Here is an 18,062-nt window from a genome sequence, read left to right on the forward strand (position 1 = left end):
CGGCTGTGAGTCTTCTTTCTGGAGCCAGACTGTGCTGTGGCACGAGGGTTCAAGTGATCTGGACACAGGAAGGCGAGGCCTTGTCCGTATGTTCAAAATAGGTTTTAATCATAAGCTTTATATACAAATTGCTGTACAGTCATCTTAATAAAGTGAAATAGTGAGTGAAAAGTACAAAACACAAAGTCCCCACATTCCCCTTGGTGAAGTATCAAAGGATCACTCACAGCCCAGAAGCCCCAAATTAGTGACAAGGTAAGTGGACAGTCTGTAAAACAGGCTAAGGCAAGTGCTGTAAACTGGCTATTAGAGGCGAGCAGGCTCCACTGCAGACCAGAAGCCTGAGTTCCTACTACCGAAACTGGCTCTGTGGAAGAATTAAATGAAATGAATACTGATGGGCCAGAACCTTCTAGTAAACCTGGGAACTCATAAAAACAGTATATATTATGCTAAAAATAGTTTAGCAGTAGTGTAGCTCAGTCTCTCCCACCCCCAATTAAGTATCGACAATACACAAATTCTAAAACATGAAGCTGTTTAAAGCATTAATAAACTGTGAACATATTGCACTAGATAAGTGAACACTTCTGTTTCTCCAAATACGTGAGTTGCATTTCCCAGCACAAGCAGGATTAATCCCTGTGGTACGCAAGGAGCAGGCTCTGCTGTTCCAAGCGACTCAGTCCTGGTGACCACATGTACTCCAAGCTCAGCCCCACGTAGAGTTTTACTGGTCCCGAGATTCGTAGAGGAGCTTGGCAGCCTGCGGATCAGACAAGATCAACACAGTGAGGCCTGCTTGGTCCTGTGCCTGGTGGAGCCAAGCCTGTGTGCATTTCAGGGGAGATGGCGTGGGCACCCCAGCTGAGGGGAACAGGTTGTGGGGATAGGGGGCAAATGGCAGGACACAGAGCTTCCTCTGGGAAAGGCAAGCTTTTGTCTAAGCCAAAAGGCCCAGCCTCCCTGGCCTGGGCTCAGGTACCTTGTGCATGGCCACTAGCCACGCCACCGCCTGCCTCCTGCCCACATTCGCGTCCTCCACCGCTGTCAGCTTCAGCTGGGTCACACCCTCCGTCCCCGGCACTGTATACTGCAGGAACATGCCTGTGGCCCGTGCGTTGCCTCCTGGAGGAGGGAGACGAGGTAAGATGGCCCAAAGGAGACCCCCTGAGTGCCCAGGTGGCCACCAGCCCCAAGGCGGTGGCCAGGACACCTTCCTAACCTTGTGCTGCTCCAAGCGTAGCCTGGCGGTGAGGGCTGGTGCTGAGGAGCACCCAGGGAACACCATCTCCTCAGGCCTCTGAGGGGAGACCCAAAGCTCACGGGGGTGGGAGAGGGACCAAGACACTCAGCCAGGTGCCCCAGGGCCCGGGACAAACAACAAGAGCCACATCACCACAAGAGGCCTCCTTGGCTAATTGAGGCGCTGCTGTGCCCTGGGGCCTGTGGGGGTTCCTGCCTTCAGAGAACCCCCAGACAAGACTAGCTCCTGCAGAGGTGCCCACCTGCACCCAGGGCTGGGGGAAGAGTGGAGGCCACCTTGAGAGCGCCCTGGCCACCGACAGGCCAAACAGATGGTCAGGGTCACAGCTGGCCTCATACCCAGGAGTCAGAGGCCTCAGCCATCCCACTGTTGAGAAGCAGGGCCAGCACAGAGGGGATTGTCAGTACAAAGGCCCAGTGCCAGGGAAATGCCACCCCAGCATGGTCACGGGCCACCTCCCCAGACCCAGCACCCATGTTGGGGACTGGTCTCTGGGACCCAGGCTCCCCGTCTTTGGGCGGTGACCAGCTGTTCCAGTGACTGACTCAATTCCAGCACTTGCTCCAACAATAAACTGCTGAAGAGAGCAGCTCTTCAGTCAGGGCTGGTGTTGAAAGAGACCCACGGGATGCAGCCTCCCATGAACTTGATGACTTGGGAGGGAAGCCCCATCGTGAGCAATCACTGACCTCTCAGGAGACACCCTCCATCAGACACACATCTCCCTATCAGCACTCAGGGCCGGCTCTTCTGCCGGTTGGTGGAGTGGGCGCCAAGGCTGCAGTTGGAGGCGCACCAACCACGCTTGGAGGCCTGAGCAACCTATGACATGCTGTCCCCTGGGAGGCCCCAGAACCACACTTTTTTTTTTCCAAGATGGAGTTTTTGCTCTTGTTGCCCAGGCTGGAGAGCAGTGGCGCGATCTCGGCTCACTGCACCCTCCGCCTCCCGGGTTCAAGTGATTCTCCTGCCTCAGCCTCCTGAGTAGCTGGGATTACACCCAGCTATTTTTTTTGTCTTTTTAGTAGAGATGGGGTTTCTCCATGTTGGTCAGGCTGGTTTCGAACTCCCGATCTCAGGTGATCTGCCCGCCTTGGCCTCCCAAAGTGCTAGGATTACAGGCATGAGCCACCGTGCCTGGCTTATTATTATTATTTTTTGAGTCTCTGTTGCCCAGGCTGGAGTGCAGTGGTGCCATCTCGGCTCACTGCAACTTCCGCCTCCTGGGTTCAAGTGATTCTCCTGCCTCAGCCTCCCGAGTAGCTGGGACTACAGGCACCCGCCACCACACTCGGCTAATTTTTGTATTTTTAGTACAGACAGGGTTTCACCATGTTGCCCAGGCTGGTCTCGAACTCCTGATCTCAGGTGATCTGCCCGCCTCAGCCTCCCAAAGTGCTGGGGTTACAGGCGTGGGCCACCATGCCGGGCCTCTGGAACCACACTTTCATAAGCCCGGATCTATGGTTAGGGCACGCCCCCCCAGCCGCGACACTGGGGAACCTTGCCTGTCAGTGTAACGTCCTGCCTGGGTTCTACAGCAGGGCGACCATGGCTCTGCTCACCGCCTGCATTTGCTTGATAAAGCACCACTGGGTCATAGCCATGACCATCTGTCACCCTGTCTTCTGCAGCCGCCTCCGCCTTCACCACAGCACATGTGACCGGCAAAGGTTTACTATCTGGCCTTGAAAGAATGAGTGTGTGGCCTGCCCTGCAGGGCCCAGGCTGGCAGGCGGCCCCTTGGCTGCCTTCAGGTCAGGGGACTGTTCCTACTGTCCCTACCCCCACCGGAAGACAGGGTGCTGGGGTCTGAGGGGCTCTACTGAGACTGGGCAGAGCGGGGCTCACTGCACCCCACAAACCACAAGGGGGGGGACAGTGCCAGAAGCCCTGGGGAGGGTCTGCCCAGGAGAGCAGTCCAGGAGGCTGTGTTGCCCTGGCCTCCTGAGGTACTGGCCTTCATCTGATGCCCCTAAACGCTGGCCTTCATCTGAGCCTCAGGCTCCCCAGGAGGAGGCAGCCAGAGAGGGGTGCCTGTGGTGACCCCCGCTTCTCCAGACCCTACCCTTTGCACCTGGGCGTCTATACCTTGCAGCCTGCTCAAGGCAACCAGCTTGATGCCATCCCGGCTCCACACACATCCCTGAGCTCAGGACAGAACACTGGCCTGGGCGTCTCACCTCATCATTCAGGAGGCTGACAGTAGTGCCAGGAGAGTCAGGGGTCCCAGGAGGCCACATTGAGCTGGGGAGCAGCAGGCCTCGGTGGGAAGGGCAATGTTGGGAGAGGCCCCGAGGGCAGGTGAGCACCCATGCCCCCTGGCCTCAGCCTGTTCAGGGCTGGCAGGTACTGACAGCTGTCAATTGCTGGGTAACCCTCCCCCGAGACAGAACTGGGAAAGTATATCTGCTGCGGTATCTTCATTTATGCTTTATAAACCCACATATCAGACCCAACATCTGTCTTAAGTCAACCAAAATAAGTGAATTCAGGTTTCACAAAGAACCTTGGCATGGACCACCCCGTGGACAGAAGCCAGGTGGCGAGGGGAACAGACCCACTGCATGCAGGGAGCCCCGGAGAGGAGGAAGAGGCTGACCTTCAGAGGCAGGCTGGCTCCCTAGGAGGCTGGTGTAAGCGTGAATGTCTTTTTCTATGGCAAGAAGGTGGGCAGGCAGTGGCGAGAAGGAGCAACCAAGAGCCGGTCAGAGAACGGAAGGAAAGCAACATGAGTTACGGCACACGCATCTGTCAGCACAGTTTGCAGATAACGGGATGCGAGCTCCCCGTCAGCAGAGTTTAGTGGAGAAGCCCAGGCTGGGCCAAAGCTCACCAGGAAATGCATCAGGGGTTTAGTCTGCACAGACGCCTGCAGGAGGAGGGCTGAAGTGCTGGCTCCCGATGAGCCACCACTCAGACCTTTCTGGGGATCTCAGTTATTGCATTTGGGGCTTTATCCTTGGTTTGAGTCCAACAATAAACGGAATGATACATTAGAGCATTTAGAGCAGAGGAAATCATTATGATATGCTAAGGCAAATTTCCCTTTGTTGTCTTACAGTTTAAGTCTCCACTCACCTGGCGAGTTCTAAAGCCACTGAGTAAATACACGCCCCCCAAAAGAGGAAAGGCAGGTTGTCCTGGAAACCCAGCAGACCCCGCGCCTCAGGGCGGCTGCCTGATCCCAAAAGTGCACGCCCCTCTTGTCACCCACACATGGCACCAAACCCTCCTGGCTTAGGAAAGGACGTGCTGGCATTTACCTCCAGGAGGGAAGCCTTCTGTGAGGATCTGCACGGTGGAAATGTGTACAATTTCGATTTCATAGTGGCTGTCTCCATCCAGAAACAAGTATCTACATCAAATAAAAGTGTCCAAATCGGGTCACTCTCAGGCTCAGTGCCACCGAGGCTCCCGGTCTGTGACAATGCTGCCCCGTGCCAAGCAGGATCCGGTTCTTACCTCTGGTTATTGGAAAGACGACAAATCATAGTTTCAGGTTTCTCTGAGTTTCCAAACGTGACAAGGAAGGTGGCTCCTTTGGAACACAAAAGCAAACGTGAGAACAGGGCCTGCTTCTTTTCCACCTAACCCTTCCCACGAGTACCAGTAGGAGACACACGCACAGAAGACAGAGTGAAAACAGCAAGAAACAAACCACAGCTTTGTTCTAAGGACCCCTTCAGCTGAGCAAAAAGGCAGTCATGGATCAAGGGTTTAAGAGGTAAACCAAAAGGCGCTGCTCTAGACAGGTTCTGCTTGCTTACAAAGCTCCTAGAAATTCTTTTACATCCTTCAAAGGATGCAGGGAATTCATCACCAAAGTTCAGATCAAAGAACAATAAACCCCTCTGCTCACACGTCCTAAGAGCTGGCAGGACAGGACCAAGACAGCAGAAAGGAGGCACAACAAAGCCATGGACCATGCCCGTTTCACACAGGACGGAGCTGTGGGCAGGAAGGCAGGTGGTCCCAGACCCCACGGCAGGCAGGCAGGGGACAGGAGGCTGGGACGGCAGTGGCCAGAGGTGGGTGGGCAGTGGGGAGAAGGCGCTGCTCGTTGCTCAGAGATTCCAGGGAGGCACACCCTAAGCCCCTGGAGAGTGCCCTTCTCCCACACCAGATCCCCAGAGATGGCTCAATACCGGGTCTGCATCGTGCTACTGGGCAAAGGTCTCCTGACTCTCATCGAGGAGCCACAGTGGTCGCAAACGCCCGAGCGCCGGCGCCGGGTTCCACCTGGGAGAAGGGGGAAGGCGCTGCCTGGGCCCAGGGCCTCCCCTCCCACCTGATGGACGTGCCCAGCAGAGTCAGCACCAACATTTTGGACGACATTCCGTCTCTGAAAAGAAGGGAAGGCTCTATAGCTGCTTCTAAACGAATCCAGAAGAAAACGGGGAAGGGAGGGAAGGCGAGAGAACGTCAAGGAGAAGCAGAACGCCCCGTGCACAGCCCACAGCATCGCCACAGACACGATGAGCCGGCTGGCGGAGCGCGCAGGACTGTGCAGGACGCCCGTCCTTACCGCTCAGGAGCACTTTGAGCTGCTTGTCGTAGAACTCCGCCTCCTTGTGGGACACCAGGGCGCACTCCGCGCACTGCCGCACGGGGTCCACAAAGCACATGCGCCGCAGCGGCACCTTCTGGCTGCAGCACCTATCGCAGAAGCACTTGCCGCAGCGGCGACAGTGGTGCTGGGCAGATGCGGGAGGATTGGCAGTGAGGAGGGGCAGGGGACAAGCGGCCCCGGGTGTGGCCCCTGCTGGCCTGGCACTCCCCGGGCCACGCCTAAACGCGAGGCCCCAGTGCCGGCCGCTGCACACGCGCACCTCCTGACGCCAGCCCCTGGGCTCCCCACCACACAGCAGGGCTCCGCCTCACCTGGGAAATGAGGCCCTTTTTTCAAAATCATGGATCAAAATGGCTGTTTTTTCAGCTTTCTTTCAACTACCCAAGTCCCACGCTTAGGATGCCCTCGGGCTTCGGGGCGCCATGAGCTGGTCACACATTAGGGGCAAGACACTTCGCGAGGGCAAAGCGGCACGGGGACAGGGCAGAGGGGGCGGGGGAGGCGGGGGACAGGTGGGTGCACAGGCCTCGCAAGCTGCACCCCCACCCCATGGCGTCTGGCAGAATCAGCACAGTCACTTTCCACGGAAACAGGGCATGGCTGACACTCAAAACAAGCCACAATGGCTGGGCGTGGTGGCTCACACCTGTAATCCCAGCACTTTGGGAGGCCGAGGTGGGAGGATCATTTGAGGTCAGGAGTTCGAGACCAGCCTGGCCAACATGGTGAAACCCCATCTCTACTAAAAATATAAATATTAGCCAGGCGTGGTGGCAAGCCTCTGTAATCCCAGCTACTCAGGAGGCTGAGGCAGGAGAATCACTTGAACCCGAGAGGCAGAGGTTGCAGTGAGCCGAGATGGAGCCACTGCACTCCAGCCTGGGCAACAAGAGCGCAACTCTGTCTCAAAAAAAAAAAACAAAAAAACAAAAAAAAAAACGAGCCATAAGATGACATCCATCCCCTGCCAGAAGGGGCAGCTGTCCTGTTGGGGGCCCTCCCCTCTTCCCACCACTCCCACTCAGCAGCCTCAGCTCACCTTTCTGGTGAGAAAGTCAAACTTGGCATCACACTGCATACATCTCCGACACTGGGAAAGAGACGACAAAGCGTTAAAACCCAGCTTGGTCACTCGCCACGTCGCTGGGGCACGACCACGAGCTGCTGAGAAAGCTGGGCCCTGCCACTTCCCCACGCACCCAAGCAGCCTGAGGCAGGCAGGGTTGTGACGCAGGACGGTGGACTGGCCGCCTGTGCCCAGGCTCCGGAGCCAATGCGGTGGGGTGCAGGCTGGTCCGAGGCCTGCAGGAGATGCACCCAGCGTACCCATGGGGCCTGAGGTGGGCTTGGGGTTTGACTGTCTCAAAGCAGAGCGTGCATCCTGGCACTTCAGGTCCCTCCACACAGGACCCAACAGCAGTTCACCTTAACAACGCCTTTTTGGCCCTGGTCCTGTTACTGGAACCAAAGGGCAACGCCACAAAGCGACTAGGAAACCCACAGCAGGAGCCAACCTAAACCCCTAAACCAGGGAAGGCTGTGCGAGCACCCACTTCACGAACGAGGCGAGCATGGGGAGCTGCTGATTCTGGGGTTGTGCACCAGACAGCAAAAGCCCAGGTATCTGAGACATAAAGCTTATTATTCTGGTCCTTTACTTGGAGTCCTGGCGTGCGTGCCCTGACCCCCGCCTGTGAGGGAACCCCTGGAGGCAGCTGAAGCACACACAGGCCAGTGTGTGTCACGGGGGTGGGCGCCAGGTCTTGGGACGCCCTGAAGATGCTTCCTCAGCTGGAGGACTCAGGCGCAGAGAAGCTCTAAGACTCACAAGCCAGGGCTCACAAGGCTGGACTTTGTTGGCAAAGAGAGTTCTATGCACACAGAATGTACAAAGGCGGACAGAAACGGGAAGGTGACTGGGCTCAGGGCCCACCAGGAATTCTGACAGCACAAGACCTGGGAACTGGGCAGGTGGCCATGGGGCTCACTTTCCCCAAGGGGTCACAGCAGGCCTGAAACCCCATGGCAAGGTGGTGCTGTCCCGGCACCTCAGATGCTTGGTCGGTCTAAGGGTGAAGGTGGAATTGAAATCAATCAGTTAGAAATAAAACAGATTTAAGACGCTCCCTGCATTTCCACTGCTTCACTTGGCTAGACAAACAAAACTTGTCACCAAAGCACAGGGTACGTTTACCAAGCACCCAGAGACACACACGTGGTCTATGCTGAAGCCCCCACTGACGCTGGGCTCTCAGCCCCTGCCAGGAGGCCCTCACTGAGGAGGCCACAAGCCCAAGGTCATGCCCCACTGTGGGCAGCCATGGCCACCTGGCCAACTCCTTAGAAAAACCAGCCAGGCCTCCAAGCTCCATGGCTCAGCTTCTCGCAGCAGCCCCAGATGGAGTGCGGCCCGGCGAGGTGCCTGCTGGCGCACGACCACCACGGACGGTGTGGTCTGAGGGGCGTGGGTCCCAGCTGTGCCTGCCGCCTCCACTTAGAACTGCAAGCCGGATGCATTTACCACTTGCAGGGGGTTCCTAGCTCGAACCTCCTCATGACCACGGGACGAAGTCACCGTGAACTCGCTCACCCTCCGCACCAAAGGCACGGAACTCCAAACCTCCGCTGGGAAGGCTCCGTCCTGGCCTGGCCGCCTCCTGCGCACTCCAGATGGCAGGGGGACCCTGAGGCTGGCATGAGTGCAGCATGAGGACGCCGCCATTGCCGCCAGCTCCCCCGCTCTGACAGCAGGGACTCCAATCCAAGGGGAAGACATTCAGACCTGGCTCTGAAGGAAATCTGTCACCGTGCATTCTTTTAACAGAGTGAAGGACACTTTCGCCATGAAAATGGTCCCCGGATTTGGTGAGCCAGAACAGCCTTTTTCAAAGCTGGGCGTCGGTGCTGCCCACCGGCTCCCCAACAGGCCCTTCAGCAGCACATGGGGGCTGCGGGACCCAGGACGCCTCGCCTCCCTCAGCTTCATGAGAACAAGAACCCTGTGCTCTGGGGTCCTTGGTAAGGATGAAACAAGAAGGTCCCAGCGAGGCTGCCGCCTGGTGTGACAAGCACACCCCGCTTTGGTCCTCGGTGTCAGAGACCTCGGTGGCGGGTGGTGAACTAGAAACAGGTGTGGGTTAAATGAACCAGTGACTGAACAGTGTGAATCAAAGGGGGTCCTCTTGGGAGAGATGGAGGGTCTTTTGGCTTCTGATGATTAAGGACTCCGCCGAATATTGACCAAGAATCACCCATGTTCAAAGCACAATAATCCTCAAAAGAGATGTAAGAGAAGACCTTCGCTCCACGGAGAGCCCCCTTTTCCCTTCCAGGGGAAGGAGGGGCCCCCAAACGAGACCAGGAATTACCTGGCGAGCATACACTGAGGGCACTGAGGGCCTGAAGTCTCGAAAAGGAGGCAGACTGGAGGTGGCCACAGCATTACCAAGCCACACAAGAGTTCAGACGTCTTATCTAACGCGAGAGCCGCCTCAGAGCTCCATCAAGGACAGACAGGCTGTGCTGGCACTGACAAGCAGCTGACGGGGCTCAGCCCCTCCGTGGGAAAGCTGCTCCCACACGCGTGGCACTGTTCCAGCCCAACTCTGGGCCGGCGAACACTGCTGGGGCTGATTCCACAACGAGGCGGGCAAGGCCTGTGGGGTCACCAGGGCTGAGCACCTTCTGGAACACAGGCCCCTGGGTCTGAGCCAGGGTGGGGACTGCGCGGCCGCCCAATCCCCCAGTGCCTCTGACATGGCTGCACAGCCTCCCTGTGGTCTGGGGGCCCAGCCGTGGACCCTCCACCACCCCGCCCTGATCCTCTCCCTCACAGGCATGGGGACTCTTCCCTGCCCTGCACCCCTCCTCTGGGAAGTCCAACCCCTTCTCTGAGCCCCAGAAGACGCTGGTGCGGAGGAGCTGCTCCGATGCAGCGCCATCACAGCCGCCACCCTCACCGTGTCCCCGCCACCTGCACTGTGCAAAGGCAGGGGCCTCCCTCCAGCCTGCGGGACCCACACACGCAGCACAGGAAGCCTGCAGCCCCTCCACAGGGGACTCGGAGACAGTCCACATCAGGTGCCAAGTGCCCACTGTGCTTAGTTGGCAGAACAGAGTCTGGTGGTCCTGGGACTCTGCAGATGCTTCTGGAAGGAGTCCTCTGGGGTCCACAGCCACATGTGTACCCTCACTGTAGGAGGACAGAGGTCCCAGTTGTGGCGCACATCAGGGGCCCTTCAGACGCCATTCTGCAGCGAGGACTGGCCCCTCGTGACCCACACGAGGGCCTCATCCCTGCCGAGTTCCATGTCGCCACTGCCCCAACTCAGGCAGGCAGGTCCTGAGCTTTTTAGATCCCACGACCAGCCTTTTTTTGTTTCCCTTTGCTTTTAAGCTGCTTCCTGGACTTGGAAACCGGGCTTGGCCCACCCCAGCCTTCTGGAAGCATCTACAAAGTCCAGCTGGCAGCTCTGCCAGGGGCTCCCTGCCCACGGGCTGTGGGCGTTGGCTGGCTGTTCCCCGCCCTGATTGTGCTTTAGCCCAGCCCTGCCATTGCCCTCGAATGGGCCTGTTGGTTCCGGAACGTTCTGCCTGCTGTGCGGTGGCACAGTCCCTGCCTCTGTGTGGTGGCCCCTTCCCTGACCCCAGACATCCACTAGCCACAGAATCCACTAGAATCTGCTAGAGAAAGCTTCTCGGGGGTTTTAACTCTGAGCTTAAGCAAACACGAAGCCACATTATCACCAGGTCCCAGTGAGAATAACTGTTGATGGTCTCTCTGTGGTGACCCTGGCCCACAGTGCCCGATAGAAAGGGAGAGCGCTCTCAATATTCTCAGCAGACAGTGGTGAAAGAGGACTGCTTTTCACATTTACTGTGCAGTTTGTGTATGGGCAAGCTGAAAGGCCAATTTCTAAATATAACACCACACTGCTGGAGCAGTGGCTCATGCCTGTAATCCCAGCACTTTGGGAGGCTGAAGCAGGAGGATCACTTGAGCCCAGGAGTTTAAGACTAGCCTGGGCAACACAGCAAGGCCCTGTCTCTACAAACATTTTTTTTTTTTTTTTTTGAGACAGAGTCTCACTCTGTCGCCCAGGCTGGAGTGCAGTGGCGCCATCTCGGCTCGCTGCAAGCTCCACCTCCCGAGTTCACACCATTCTCCTGCCTCAGCCTCCCGAGTAGCTGGGACGACAGGCGCCCGCCACCACGCCCGGCTAATTTTTTGTATTCTTAGTAGAGACGGGGTTTCACTGTGTTAGCCAGGATGGTCTCAATCTCCTAACCTCGTGGATCTGCCCACCTTGGCCTCCCAAAGTGCTGGGATTACAAGCATGAGCCACCGCACCTGGCCTGAACATTTTTTTTTAATGAGCCGGGTGTGATGGTGCACACCTGTAATCCCAGCTACTTGGGAGGCACAGCTGGGAGGACAGCTTGAGCCCAGGAGGTCGAGGCTGTAGTGAGCCATGTTCATGCCACTGCACTCTAGCCTGGGAAGCAGAGTGAGACTCTGTCTCAAAAAAAAAAAAAAAGACAGACCACACCTAGGATTTACTCCCTTAAAAAATATAAGTGATCCAGAAGTTTATTACTCTAAATAATCAATGAGCTCAGATGTATAGATTTTTAAATAAGGTAATTTCCTATTGATATTAGTCAAAGAAATTTTAAAAATTATCAATAGAGCAATTTAATATGAAATAAAGCAATGGATGAGGACATAAGGTAAAACTACTGCCAAATACCTACCCCGCCAGTAAGCACACCCCGCAAAGGAAGCGCAGGCACAGCAAGCCGGGCACCAGACCAGGCTCCCACCAGCGCCTCCTTTAATTGGACCCAGCAGCTCTGATGTTCAGTGAAACAGCTATTTTAGGAGCTAGGGAGAATACACCAAAGCCCAGAAACCAAGTGTGATTCATCTGTTTTCACCGTAGGTGGCCAGCGGTGTCTGGAATGCCAGCCTCTGTCTGCATCACATCCCAGGTACACGTGTCACCACCAGGGTGGGCTGGTGCAGACTTTCAAACCAGCACATTCGCCGGGGAAACCAAAACCTCCAAGAATAACCCAATGAAACAGGCCTCAAGACGTTTAGTGAGGAAAATGAATAAATAATAAAGGTGTTTAGTGAGGGCCACGAGGCCAGAGGTGCAGGCTGTGACAAACACACAGAGACGAAGAAGGAGAGTGAGGCAGGGTCAGCTTGGGCAGTGCCCCTAATAACACCCATCTGCTGCCCGACCCTCTTGCCCAAGCCAAGCAGATAAGCCTGCTAATGACAGACACTGCCCCCGGGATGGACGGCGGGGCCCAAGTGCTCTCCAGGAGCCCTCGTGCTCTGTGCAGTGGCGTCACGGAGGCAGCCTCGGCCCAGGCCTCTCTGGGGCGCCTGGCACTCACTTCCACAGGAGGCCTCCGCGGCCACCTTGCAGGGCCCAGCACAGGCTTGGCGGGAAGCTGAATGGACACAGAAGGAGCTGTCTCGAGGGAAGCGGGGCTAAGAGGGAACGAGGACCAGGGCAGGCGCAAGCAGACGGCTCCCAGTGAAATTTCGGAACACACTTCCCCTGGCTGCCTACAGGAGTCAGAGCCCTGGGCACTCGTCCCCTCCCTGCTAGTTCAGTAAACCACAACTGACTTGCACCCACCCTGCCAGATGACATGCTCGGAGGCCGTCAAGGCAGATGCCATAAACTAGGCTTCCTAGTGGGTAAGCAAGATGGCCGCGAGCAATGAAAGAAGAAACCAGGTCAGGTGTGGTGGCCACACCCGTAATCCTGGCACTTCGGGAGGCTGAGGTGGGAGGACTGCTTGAGCTCAGGAGTTTCAGACCAGCCTGAGCAACACAGCACGACCCTGTCTCTATAAAATAAAACCTAAAAATTAGCCGGGCGCGGTGGCGGGAGCCTATGGTCCCAGCTACTCGGGAGGCTGAGGCAGGAGAATCGCTTGAACCCGGGAGGCGAAGGTTGAAGTGAGCCGAGATTGCGCCACTGCGCTCCAGCCTGGGCGACAGTGAGACTCCGTCTCAAACAAAACAAAAAAGAGAAATCGTGAAACCCGCCGTTCCTCCACAGTAGAGCAGACACCAGCACGGAGCTCCTTAGAGACCGGCAGGTCGAGAGCCGCTTCCCCACTCTAAAACAACAGGAACAGCCCCTCGAGGGTCACAGGGCAGCTCCTCAGAACCAGCACCTGGCCCACCCCAAAGAGTGGGGTTTGGCAGCACGCAAGAAACCAAAAGCGCCTCCACCCTCAAGGTCAATATAATCTGAAAGTATAGTTTAGGGAGTTTAAATGGATGTTCAAAAAAAGTTACCATAAAAAAAACGAAGTCTCAGGACATAGGCCGGACATGGACATAGGCCTGCCCTCCCTTTGAGGCTGGGGTGACAAAGGACATCAGGCCCCACCACGCACTCTGAGCTCCCACACTACAGTGAGAAGCGTCACCCACTGGCTGGTGGGGCTCCCACAGTCAACTAATTCTCAGCCCGCCAAGAACTCGCCAATCAAAAAACAATTTAAATGCATGTATCAATGCACCTTTATTGAAAGACAATCAGGTTTAACTGGTAGAGCGTAACTCCTACAAACAGAAAACGAACCCACGTCAAAGATTTAACTCATTAGTTAATGAGAGAACCAGTAAGACTAAAAACCCAGTTCAAAGGAGAATCCAAAGAGCAGACATGGATACAGGCCATGAGGAAGGAAGATATGAGTTGTATACTGGCTCCTCTCGCAGGGACACTGCGGTGGGGTGTGTGAGAGAGGACGTCAACTTCACCTCTGAGGGACAAAATCTACTTGCATCTCAGGGACTAGAAACACGTGCGTTACTATCAGTTTTCTACAATTTGAAGCTGTCAGACAGTTTGAAGATGGTGACAGGTGCAAACACTATGATTGCATCCTGGGAGGGCTATGCTGAGGGTGGCCTGGCCTCCCACAGGGAGTTTAAATGGAAATTTAAACTCAGCCCAGGAATCCTTTTTTGTGGCTTGAAAGTCTCAGTTTTACCTAACATCAGTAAAAGCTCTCCAGCCTGGGTAACACAGCAACACCTTGTCTCAAAAAAGAAAAAGCTCTTAGCCAGCCACAGGGACCCTTGAGAAGCTCGCCGGTGTCCCTGGCAGCATCTCATGAGGCTGCTGGTTCCCAGAACACCTGCGGAGGCTCTGGCAGTCCCTCGCACCTCACAGGGGTGAGCTTTGCCCAAGCGCTGAGATCCTGGAAATAATTCTGAAACCCCCCACCCTGCAGTGCGCTGGGAAAGCCTTCCGCCGAGAACCACCCTCCCCATTCGAGCCAGAGAGCACAGATGCCGCCCTTGTCCACCTGCAGCAAGGCCCTGCACATTCCCATTCTCTGCCTCAGAAAACACTGGCCATTTCTCCTCATGATCAACTGGAACACAATTCCCTTACCTGGACTTTTTTTTTTTTTTTTTTTTGAGACAGTCTTGCTCTGTCACCCAGGCTGAAGTGCAGTGGCACAATCTTGGCTCACTGCAACCTCCTCTTCCCGGTTCAAGTGATTCTCCTGCCTCAGCCTCCTGAGTAGCTGGGATACAGGCACACACCACCATGCCCGACTAATTTTTGTATTTTTATCATCTATTTATTTTTTTGAGACGGAGTCTCGCTTGGTCACCCAGGCTGGAGTGCAGCTGCACAATCTCAGCTCACTGCAACCTCCGCTTCCTGGGTTCAAGTGATTCTCCTGTCTCAGCCTCCCGAGTAGCTGGAATTACAGGCACACACACCACGCCCAGCTAATTTTTGTATTCTGGCCTCAGCTCTCTGATCTGCTGGAGGTCCTGACCCTCCACTGGCCCATCCCACCTCCCCAGCTTGATTCTTTCTAGCCTTGGCGACTCCTCCCTGCAAAAGAAAAGCCCTGTCTGGCCTGGCCTGTGAGACCCTCACAGAACTCAGGGTCCCTTGTTCTCCCCGCTGCACAGCCTCAGACGCCTCTAGCAACAGTCCTCACTTCAGATCTCTCCTCATCCGAGTCCAGGCTTGTGATCAGACACCCACGTGCTCTCTCCTCCCTGGTTCTGAATCTAGAGTATCCATCAAAGTGTCAACCCGCCAGCATGGAGCTGCGGTCATTGCTTCTGCCAGCACCACGGATGGGAGGTGGGAGGGGTGCACAGCGGCAAGGATTTTAAGGATAAAACTCAGGATCTCAGCTGCTTGTGACAAGCCCAGATGGCTGCACGCCCGGACCGCCCACCCCCAAGCCCACTGCCTTGCGTCAGTGTCGGATATTTGATGGCAGAGTCAGACAAGCCCCAGAGATCATCTGAGGCTTCCTTCACACCCCCAAAGCACCTCTATCCAAAGTGGTGTCGCACGAAGCTTTACACACCGCCTCCGCCTCCCCTGCCCCACAGGTTCTTGAGGAGGCACAGACTGGAGAAACGATTCTCAACCGGTTCTGCATCAGAGCGCCTTGAGAATCTGAGAGCTGCAGGCCACCTCTCTGAGAAAGGTGCACGTGTGCACACACTCTCCAGGGGTTTTTGCAGCACTTTAAAGGGATAACCCTCATGGGCCCAAACTGATAAACCAGCCTGGTCAGGCACCTGGTATTCCGGAGATGTCCAGTGGGCTGGATTCAGACTCCCCTGGCTAAGGACAGAGCCGGAATGAAAATGGACCAACACGTTTACAGATATGATGATGATGCCGATCGGCACACGGCCACCAAGCCAAGGACAATGTTACCCACCTGCCAAGTTCTACCAAATCCTCCTCTCCCCATTCCAAACCACCTCAAATACACCTGTTTCCCACAACTGGTTATCTGCACATTTGAGTCACCTCCCGACAATCACCTTAGCGGCCCCAAGCACGCAGCCAGCACAGCGTAGCTCAGCGTCCCCTTCAGCATCGCCACGTCAGGCGACTGTTACCATACGTGTCCCCTCAAGCTATTGCGACTAAAGCTGGACTTTGTTCCAAATCTTCCAGCCCTTACCGCCCCGTTCTGAGTTCAGAACACTGTCTTTGGTCATTTCTGGCCTGTAAGACCATGCTCCAATAAAATTCACAACACAAAACTCAGAGACAACGTCCATCTTCATTAGAATGGTTTCTCTGTCCCCCAAGCCCACCCAGTGCTAGGACCTCCCTCAGCTGCTCAGATCCCAATTAATCATCCAAACATGGTGGGGGGCTCTGGAGGGGTATCTTGCCACCACGCCAGCGTGGGAATGAATCTTCTCTTCCACCAGGGGCGCCACCTTGACTGAAGTGTTTCAACTCCACTCCGCCGGAAGTCACCGCGGGACTTCCACACAGTGCCTCAGCAGAGGCCACAAAGAAAGGCAGGGAAAAATGCTAAACAATTCAGCTGACACCAGAAGGGCTGTGGAAGAGAGAATCAAGGAGGGGAACACAGTGGTTAACTAAAAAACAGAACCGTAAGATCAGTGCATGTGTACAGTAGGGAGAAAGAAATTGTGCTTTGGTGGAAACCTCTGCCTCATCTTGGCCACACTTTCTCACGTGCTCCATACGGTTCATACAGACGTGGAGTGTTTCTGTGCTATTAAGAGTTCATTACACCATAAATACAATTTTCACTTGTCAACTTAAATGTAAATTTTTAAAAAGATGTCGTAGGAGGATGATTGGGGGAGTGTCTAAAAGGACTCCTTAGGGTGGCGATACTGGGGACAGGTGAGCAGCACTGGTCTCGACTCTCCAGGACACGCTCAGTGACCGGTGACGGCTCCGTACACTGTAGATGCCTGAGACACTTCCCCAGAGTCACTCGAATTCCGTCCTGTCCCCGAGGCTCTGTGGCCGCCCACCCCCGCACCAGGCCTCCGACCAAGCTTCAATGAACCCAGTCAATTAGTGCTACTTTGACTTCTTGAACCTAGTTCCAACGTCTGCTTAGTTCTCTCATCTGAGGGAATTAAACGAATCCGTAACATGTGTTAGGCATGAAAGTCATATTACAAAAATTCTTTTTCTCTCCCAACTTTTTTTTATCGTGGTAAAATCCACAGAACAGAAACTGGACACACCTGTTAGCGCACAGCCAGTGGGATTAAATGCACTCGGGGCCTTCCTAGTTGGCCAAGGGGCTGCTGTGAGGCAAAGGCACCTCCAATCAGGTCACAGGGAACCCCGCGGGAGGCCCAGCGGATGGCCTGGCTCAGGGACCCCACGCCCACGCCCCAATGTCTGCAGGAGTGGCCTGGGCAACTCCCGCCGTGTCTGGGCCTGTGGGAAACGGATGCAGCACCCGCACTCCTTCAGACTGTCCAGTGGGCGACTGCGCTCTCGCTTCCGAGGTGGAGGGTGGTGTAGACGAAGGGAAAGTGGGGGCAGCCTGGCCCGCAGAGTGGGTCCTGGCCCTCCTCCCGGCCCGGCTGAGCAGGAGGTGGCTTCGGAACCGGCCAGCCGCCCGCGGCACCGACGCCTCCCCTGGTTCCCGGGAGGGACCCCTGCGGGGCCGCCAGCTCCAGCGTTTCCGCGGACAGCACGCGCCCTCCCCACCGAGCCTGCGAGGAACGCGCTCCGCCTTCCACTTTCTCGGGAGCGAGCCCCAGCTCTCGGGACACAGTCCATACGCGTTAGCCCAGCACGAACCGGCCTCGGACAGGGCCGCACCCACCCCTGGGACCAGCCTGCGCCCCCGCCCCGCCTCCCGGCGCCCGCCCTGGACAGGTGCAGGGCCTCCTGCCCTGCCAGGACCCCCGCACCGGGACCCCGCGCGCCTCCCGCCCTCCCCGCGAGCGTAGGAGCCTGAGGCGGCGGCCCGGGGATGCGGCCAACTTGGGAGAGAGCGGGGCGGGGGCCGGCTGGGGAAGCGGCCGCCCGGAGGCGAAGGGGGCGTCGCGGCAGCCTGGAAGCCCGCGGGGCCGGGCCGGGACAGTGGGGCGGCGGGGCAGGTCGGAGGCGCGAGACGGGGCGACGGCCACCCACCTCCTTGTCCGGGACCCACTGCGGCTCCTCCAGGCCGAACGGGCTTCCGAAGGCGCGGTGCTCGGGCACCATGCGCAGGCCGCTGGGGGAGCGCACCAGCTTCTTGGCGTCGCGGCGCGCGGACACTTCGGAAGACATGACGCCGCCTCAGCCTCCCGGCCAGCGGCCCCGCACCCGGCCCCTCGCCCAGCCCGGGGCACCGCCCCGCCCCGCCCCGGTCCGCGCACGGCTGACAGCGCCAGCGTCCAATCGCCAAGCCCGCCAC

The 18,062-nt window shown here is 56.7% G+C and overlaps 1 protein-coding gene across 4 annotated transcripts; it reads right to left on the minus strand.

Moving 5' to 3' along the window:
• Positions 1–87: 87 nt before the first annotated feature.
• On the minus strand, positions 88–18,018 carry ZFYVE21 (zinc finger FYVE-type containing 21). 4 transcript variants are annotated; one of them, XM_055288062.2, is made up of 8 exons: positions 17,798–18,016; positions 6,880–6,930; positions 5,796–5,964; positions 4,733–4,808; positions 4,534–4,625; positions 3,870–3,923; positions 986–1,128; positions 88–766 (listed from the first exon to the last, which is right to left on the minus strand). In XM_055288062.2, exons 1-8 carry the CDS (start codon positions 17,933–17,935, stop codon positions 731–733), a joined length of 759 nt encoding a protein of 252 aa, XP_055144037.1. In that variant the 5' UTR covers positions 17,936–18,016; the 3' UTR covers positions 88–730. The 4 variants fall into 4 exon arrangements, with proteins under 4 accessions (XP_055144037.1, XP_055144041.1, XP_055144042.1 ...); XM_055288066.2 differs by lacking the exon at positions 3,870–3,923; XM_055288067.2 differs by lacking the exons at positions 986–1,128; positions 3,870–3,923 and having other exon boundaries at positions 17,798–18,018.
• Between the last annotated feature and the right edge of the window lie 44 nt (positions 18,019–18,062).

The sequence above is a fragment of the Symphalangus syndactylus genome, chromosome 8 (assembly GCF_028878055.3).
Source record: "Symphalangus syndactylus isolate Jambi chromosome 8, NHGRI_mSymSyn1-v2.1_pri, whole genome shotgun sequence".
Lineage (NCBI taxonomy): Eukaryota > Metazoa > Chordata > Mammalia > Primates > Hylobatidae > Symphalangus > Symphalangus syndactylus.

What these genes read in the sequence shown, in the direction of transcription:
- ZFYVE21 (XM_055288062.2), bottom strand. Translation starts at nt 17,935, where the DNA reads ATGTCTTCCGAAGTGTCCGCGCGCCGCGACGCCAAGAAGCTGGTGCGC. An exon ending in TTGACTTTCTCACCAGAAAG is followed by an intron (nt 5,965 to 6,879) that starts GTGAGCTGAGGC and finishes GCATCTGCCCAG; the next exon opens with CACCACTGTCGCCGCTGCGG. An exon ending in GAGCCAGCCTGCCTCTGAAG is followed by an intron (nt 1,129 to 3,869) that starts GTCAGCCTCTTC and finishes TCCCTCCTCCAG; the next exon opens with GAGGCAACGCACGGGCCACA.